The sequence below is a fragment of the Uranotaenia lowii genome, chromosome 3 (genome assembly GCF_029784155.1).
Source record: "Uranotaenia lowii strain MFRU-FL chromosome 3, ASM2978415v1, whole genome shotgun sequence".
NCBI lineage: Eukaryota > Metazoa > Arthropoda > Insecta > Diptera > Culicidae > Uranotaenia > Uranotaenia lowii.
Window position 1 is genome coordinate 13,801,705 of NC_073693.1, and position 8,017 is coordinate 13,809,721.

The 8,017-nt window shown below is 40.8% G+C and overlaps 1 protein-coding gene across 1 annotated transcript; it reads right to left on the minus strand.

Moving 5' to 3' along the window:
* Positions 1 to 406: 406 nt before the first annotated feature.
* Positions 407 to 6,271, minus strand: LOC129751982 (uncharacterized). Its single transcript, XM_055747776.1, has one exon. It carries the CDS (start codon positions 6,269 to 6,271, stop codon positions 407 to 409), a length of 5,865 nt encoding a protein of 1,954 aa, XP_055603751.1.
* Positions 6,272 to 8,017: the final 1,746 nt, after the last annotated feature.

Sequence of the window (8,017 nt, forward strand, 5' to 3'; positions counted from 1 at the left end):
TCTGATTTGACGAAGTATATATCAATCGTAGTTATGAATTATACATTGGCTAGAACTTACAATTCTACTCCGATTGAGGCTGAAATTAAGCACTCTTCGTTGAAACGATTGCTAACTAAATCCGAGATAACCTCAACAGGTTTTCAACACCACTTTATGGCTCGATACCTGTGCGACAAGTTAAATTTTGCTGTGGTTAGATTTTTGTATAATCGATAATTGTTTAAATTAAATAGATATTATACCTTCTTCTCCTAGGCTTTCTATCTAGACTTTTCAAATTAATAGCAAACTTAATAATCTCACTGACTGTCCACGTTTAATGTAACTCCTCGTTTTTTCCTAATCTGCTTTGTGATTTATATTCGACTGTCACTTGTCAAAAGCTGCCATCAGATTCACCGGTTTATTTTGATTCCTTCGCGACTTTAGAGTTGGGAGATAGTTCGGACATCTGTGGCCGTGTCAACACCCCCGCCTGTAATTCCGGTAGGTTCCCAGGACTTCCGGATTTACTTCCTAATTCAAATACGGCCAGATTCACGACCGCTCGGCGATTGATCCCTTTTGCTGTTCGTACCATGACTTGTCGAGTACGACCGTCGAGTCCTTCGAGTAGTTCCTCGACGATACCTCTCACCCATTGTTTTCGGTCCTTGTTATTTACCACCCATACCAGGTCACCCTTTTGGATCCGTCGTTGATCTTCGAACCATTTTGTTCGCCGATTTATAGAGGGTAAGTATTCCTTACACCAACGCTGCCACATCTTGTCGGCTAAGTACTGAGACCGCTTAAATATGTTTTTCAACGCATCTGCTAACTGTGTTTCCTCTACAGGGTTTCCGTCAGCTTTCTTCACCGTACGCAAGAAATGGTTCGGGGTTAGGGCTTCCTCCTCCGTAACTCCTTGTGGCATGTATGTGAGAGGACGCATATTGATCATATCCTGTGCCTCTGCTAGAGTGGTCAGCAATATTTCATCCGTGAGTTTACGCCCATCGTCAAAGGCCTTCAATGCTTCTTTCACGGAACGCACCATCCTTTCCCATATGCCGCCCATGTGGGGAGTTCCGGGCGGGTTGAAGTTCCACTTGATATGAGAATCTACAATAGACTCAGCGCATTCATAATCTATTTTTTCACGGATTTCATTCCAGGCCCCGACAAAATTAGTCCCGTTATCTGAGAAAAATTCAGTCGGAGTTCCTTGTTTGCACATGAACCTGCGCAGGGCCATGAGACATGATTCGGTTGTTAAACTGTACACTAACTCCAAATGCACGGCTCTTATCCCCATGCAAGTAAAAACAGCAATCCACCGTTTTTCTTTGCGCCTTCCGATTGCTACTTCTAGCGGACCTAGGTAGTCAACCCCTACTGAACTGAACGGGCCAACCTGTTGGGTGATTCTTTGTATGGGAAGGGGTGCCATTTGGGGAACTTCCGGACAACATCTATATACCTTGCACCACATACAAGTTTTCATCATCTGTTGAATAGCTGTGCGTAGACCTGGAATATAGAATTTTTGTCTTAACTCATTAAACACTGCCTCGCGGTTGGCGTGTCCATATCGCTCATGATAATTTCGTATGAGTAGAATTGTAACAGCGTGTTTCTTAGGCAAAATGATGGGAAACCTTTTATCAAAGGGTAAGTGTTCTGCACATGCCAAGCGACCACCCATGCGGATGATACCATCGGTATCTATAATAGGAGTCAATTTATAAAGAGGACTGGATTTAGCAATTGTCGGTCTATCAGGGATTTTTTCACTTCGATTGAGGTCGGATAGAATGCGTAACTCGTCGGGAAACGTTTCAAACTGTACGAACTTCCATAGTATAGTTTCCGCCTTCAGCAGCTCCTCTTGTTGTAGTGGGAGCAAATTTTTAGAAAGCTCTACCCGAATTATTCTCACTTGTTCTCCTTCAGCTTTTGCGCACCATAGCGGTTTCCGTTCGGATTTCCGTCGTAAGTTACATACGAATCGGTAAACAGTTGCCGTGACACGCACCAAACGTCTCCAGTCAGAAAAGTCTTCTACGTTGATAACTGGTTTGGTCTGAAGGCTGCTGTGATAGTTTAGGAAAACTGATTTCATTTCATCTTGAGTATTAAAAAGTTGTTGATTTTCAGATATCCATGGACGTTCAGGTTCGTACAAAAACTGGGGTCCTTTGAACCACGAACTGTTGGAATCTAAAGGAGGACCTATCCCCCATTTCGTCAAAACATCTGCGATATTATGCTTGCTTGCGATCCACCGCCAGTCTGATATGTTGGTAAGTTCTTGAATTTCAGAGATTCGGAAGGAGACAAATTGTTGGAATTTGTGTGGGTCAGACTGAATCCAGCTTAATGCAGTCTGTGAGTCTGTCCAGAAAACACAGCGTTCAACCTTTAGGCTGTGGTTGTTGAGAACAGTTTTGACTAATTTAGCGCCTAACAAGGCGGCCATGAGTTCGAGCCGTGGAATCGATACTCGCTTTAGTGGTGCAACTTTGGTTCGTGACATTACCAGAGAACATTTAACTCCCTCTGATGACGAGACCCTGAAGTAGACGGCACACCCATACGCCTGCTCACTTGCGTCAGAAAAGGCGTGAATTTCCACGGCTTCCACGTTTTTCGAATGAATATTTCCTAGGTAGCATCTATCGATATGTATCTGCTCGACTAGAGGCAGCAACGAGATCCAGCGTTTCCATTTTAGAAAAGACTCATCATTTATAGTTTCGTCCCAATCACACCCGGTTCGCCAGAGGTCTTGAATTAATATTTTGCCGTGTACAGTGAATGGAGTTAAGAGGCCTAGGGGATCAAAAAATCCCATGACGCAGCTCATTACGATTCGTTTGGTCGGTCTAGATTCACCAGTAAGATATGTTTGAACATCTTGGCGATGCGCAGTTGAAAATGAAAACACGTCGTCCCGAGGATTCCATATTATGCCTAGAACTCGTTCGTTTTCAGTTTGTTTGTCCTTATTAAAGTGGATTCTTTGGTCTTTCTTCACCTCGTCAATGCTATCGAGTACTTCCTGACAATTCGAGACCCAATTCCGTATATCAAACCCACCTCTGCTGTGGATATACTGCACTTGCGCTACGCGTTTTATGGCTTCATCGGAAGTATCTACACTATCGTAGTAATCGTCCACATAGTGGTTTTCTATGATGGCGGCTGCTGCTTCCGGATATTGTTGTGCGAATTCGCTGGCGTTTAGATTTTTAACGTACTGGGCTGAGCAGGGAGAGCAAGTTGCCCCAAAGGTTGCAACGTCCATAACGTAGATCTGAATGGGTTCGGAAGAGTTTTTTCTGAAGAGAAATCGTTGGGCTTGTTTATCCTGATTTCTGATTTGAAGTTGATGGTACATTTCTTTGATGTCAGCACCAAAGGCTATACGACGTTCGCGGAATCGATTAATAACTGCCGGCAAAGATATCAGCATGTCAGGGCCCTTCAAGAGCTGCGAATTAAGCGATGTTCCTTCTACTTGTGCGGCTGCATCCCACACTAGACGGGTTTTTCCAGGTTTAGTTTTACTAGATACTGCATTTAGAGGTAAGTACCAAACCTTGCGAGAGTCCGTTGACGATATTTCATCAGCTGTGGCAACGTGGGCATAGCCCTTTTGTACATAATCTACTATTTGCCTGCAGACATTCAGGTGCAATTCAGGATTCGAAGAGAAACGTTTTTCGAGTTGCCTAAAGCGTTTTAAAGCCATCCAGTAGCTATCAGGAAATTGGGGGTCATCCGTTTTCCATATCAAGCCAGTTTCAAATCTGTTACCGATTCTTATTGTGGTTGTTTCGAGAATTTTGCGAGCCCTTTCGTCTTCTACGGATTCGCGTGGGTTCTTCCAAACAGATTCCTCCAGAGTATATTGGAATTTTAGCAGATCATGAAGCTCCTGGTTCGTCGGTTCAGCGTGAACGTTGAGATAGTCGTTCGCCGTGTTGTACGAACTACCATTGACAGGTCCGTAGACTGTCCATCCGAGCTTAGACCGGACAGCTATCGGTTCACCTGCTTTTCCAGCCTTGGTTTCGATTGGCGCGATTAGATTAAGATTGTTCAAGCCGATAAGAAGGCCGGGGCGTTTTCCTCCATACGTTTGCACTGATAGCCCACGCAGAAAGCTGTATTGATTCATCAAATCGGAAACATTGAGGCTTTGTTTAGGTAGAAGAAGCTCTGAGACAGTACGAACATTTTCTAGTAACCATTTTTCACCATCCAAGGAAGACGATATCTTCACATTGGCTCGCGTCGATTCCTTTTCTATCCGAGATATGTCTGCTGTCCATTTTATAGTAAGCTGTTCCTTTTCTCCTTTCAATGATAATTTGTCAGCAAGAGATTTTTCCATTAGCGTGACCGAAGCACCTTCGTCTATAAATGCAATTGTTTTGACTGATTTGTTACCAAAGGTTAGCACAACCGGAATCATACGGAACATGATGTTAGCATCCTTCGGAAAGTGCGTATTCATTGCAACAGTTTCTTCTGTCGGATGGAGTAATGGATGATGCCGTTCTCGGCATTGGCCTACGTCACAGCGGATTTTTTGAAACCTGCAGGGTAATCGACCATGCTCATTCAAGCAAATATGACACAACTTCCATTTTTTGGCTATCTCGAAGCGCTCTGTTTCGGATAATTTCTTAAAATCCTCACAGAAACGTAGTCTGTGATCAGTGCGGTTGCATACCTTACAAGGTTTTTGACCAAAACTCGGAGTAGTTGGTCTTTCGCCATCATCGTAGTCGTGACTGAATAGGGAACCTTTTTCTACAGCTTTCATTCTACTTGCGGTTTTTGTTTCTCCCAAGATTTCTATCTCAACAGTCGCTTCACAAGCTTCATCGACAATTTTGGAAAGAAATTTAGTGAGTGTGCGGAGGTTGACATTTGATTTTCTTTTCTTATATCTAACCCACTCTCGCTTATCACCGGCAGGTAATTTTTCAACCAGGTCTTGAATCAATGTAGGATTGTTCATGTGTGCATGTAGTTCTGCCGCTTCGAGAAGATTGCACAGTTGTTCGACTGCATTACCAAATGGAATGTATGTAGAGAGTTTCTCAGCTTTAGGAGGTTGTAGTTTCCGTATCTTCTCCGTAAAACTATGTAGCAGAACTTCAGGACGGCCATATAGCTTGAGCAGTTTTCTCATTATTTTCGGAACTAGCTTAGGGAACATTAGCTGACCACGAACGCTCTCCAGGGCTGTGCCTCTCAGACTTTCTTGTAACCGGACCAGGTTCTCCACATCGTTATACCCGCACGCTTCGGTCGATGAAGTATAGCTACTGAAAAATAGTGGCCATTCTTCGGCTTTCCCTGAGAAATAGGGAAGCTTTCGAGTGATACCATTTCTGGCTGTCAGTTGAGCTTTGGTTGGTCTACTCAGAGGGGCTATAGTTGTTGACGCTACTTCGTCACCTTCGGATTCAGATTCACTTGTCGTCGATGTTTCGTCCGGATCAGAACTTTCCGAACTGCTACTGATACGTGAAGCCGTGGCCGGTTCTTTCGAAGGAGTTTTCCTACGGTTTTGAACTATTGATTTCATCGACGAAGGACTGTTGTTTTTTGACAATGGCGTTGATGTTTTCTTGCTTTGTTGATTTGTTGATGTAGTTTGCTTGATTTCCATGGTTAGCTGTGCTAGTTCCTCGTCAACAGCATTCATTTGCTCTTGGAATGAACTGCGCATTTGTTTCAACCGTTCCACAACCGACTTTTTGTCAAGTAAAACTTTCTCCAGCATTTTCCTTTCGAGTTCTGTCTGCCTTTCTCTCAGTTCTGCTTCGATGGCATACTGCCGCGCTTTGAATGCAATTTCATAGTCCTGCCGTTCCATTTCTAGTATCCGATCTTCTTCTTGCCTTTTACTCCTAGCTTTCTGCTCTTCCCGCTGAGACTTTCGCTTACCTTCGTCGGAGGAACTAGACTGATGCTCGGATCTAGCACTGGATTTCTCTGATCCGTCAACCTTTTTAGCAGCTGCTGCTCTCCGTGATGCTGCTGCTGATTCCTGTTTCTTTAAATGTTTGGAATACATCTGTTGACACAGTTCAGCAGGGCAGAACCACTTCTTCTGCCGCTTAACGGATTCGGTAACGCCGACACATCGAAAGTGGAACCAGCCTTCGCATCCATTGCAGCATACCATGCCTTCGTTCCGGGTCGAAGCGCTTCCGCAGGTTACACAGGGGGTGAGGGTATAATCTTGTCCACTAGCACCTTCCATTTTGGAGGTTTGATCCGATAAAAATTTCTTGAGTTTGTTGCGTAAACTCTTCGGATCTATTTCAAACACCGTTCCTTGTAGCAGTATGAAACAGCTCAAGCTGAAATATATTGAATGCCTTCATGAATATAATATAATGAAATATGTACTTTTAACTTACAAAGTTTTAGTATTTTACGAGCTCCTGACACTACGATACTACGTGGACCCTTTATTCTTTTTTCCCCTAGTAACCCTTAATTAGGGTGTTATGTTATACGAGCCTAATCGAACCAAACAGTGTCGTTAGATAAGCTGGATAAGCTAAGATAGAAATGTTGAGGCAACTTAATTTGTGTTTCTTATTAAAACGTGCACTTAGCCGGGCTGAGCACTTCAGTTTTCCACACTCGAAGGTATTAGGTAATTCCTAGATCTGATTTGACGAAGTATATATCAATCGTAGTTATGAATTATACATTGGCTAGAACTTACAATTCTACTCCGATTGAGGCTGAAATTAAGCACTCTTCGTTGAAACGATTGCTAACTAAATCCGAGATAACCTCAACAGGTTTTCAACACCACTTTATGGCTCGATACCTGTGCGACAAGTTAAATTTTGCTGTGGTTAGATTTTTGTATAATCGATAATTGTTTAAATTAAATAGATATTATACCTTCTTCTCCTAGGCTTTCTATCTAGACTTTTCAAATTAATAGCAAACTTAATAATCTCACTGACTGTCCACGTTTAATGTAACTCCTCGTTTTTTCCTAATCTGCTTTGTGATTTATATTCGACTGTCACTTGTCAAAAGCTGCCATCAGATTCACCGGTTTATTTTGATTCCTTCGCGACTTTAGAGTTGGGAGATAGTTCGGACATCTGTGGCCGTGTCAACAGTCAAAATTGTCAAAATTGTCAAAATTGTCAAAATTGTCAAAATTGTCAAAATTGTCAAAATTGTCAAAATTGTCAAAATTGTCAAAATTGTCAAAATTGTCAAAATTGTCAAAATTGTCAAAATTGTCAAAATTGTCAAAATTGTCAAAATTGTCAAAATTGTCAAAATTTTCAAAATTTTCAAAATTGTCAAAATTGTCAAAATTGTCAAAATTGTCAAAATTGTCAAAATTGTCAAAATTATCAAAATTGTTAAAATTGTCAAAATTGTCACAATTGTCAAAATTGTAAAAATTGTCAAAAATTGTCAAAAATTGTCAAAAATTGTCAAAAATTGTCAAAAATTGTCAAAAATTGTCGAAAATTGTCAAAAATTGTGAGAACTGTCAAAGCCGTTATAATTATAGAATTACAAAAATGACAAAAAAGACAAAAATGACAAAAAAGACAAAAATGACAAATATGACAAAAATGACAAAAATGACAAAAATGACAAAAATGACAAAAATGACAAAAATGACAAAAATGACAAAAATGACAAAAATGACAAAAATGACAAAAATGACAAAAATGACAAAAATGACAAAAATGACAAAAATGACAAAAATGACAAAAATGACAAAAATGACAAAAATGACAAAAATGACAAAAATGACAAAAATGACAAAAATGACAAAAATGACAAAAATGACAAAAATGACAAAAATGACAAAAATGACAAAAATGACAAAAATGAGAAAAATGAGAAAAATGACAAAAATGACAAAAATGACAAAAATGACAAAAATGACAAAAATGACAAAAATGACAAAAATGACAAAAATGACAAAAATGACAAAAATGACAAAAATGACAAAAAT

Coding starts and splice junctions, on each gene's coding strand:
- LOC129751982 (XM_055747776.1), bottom strand. CDS start 6,271: ATGGAAGGTGCTAGTGGACAAGATTATACCCTCACCCCCTGTGTAACC.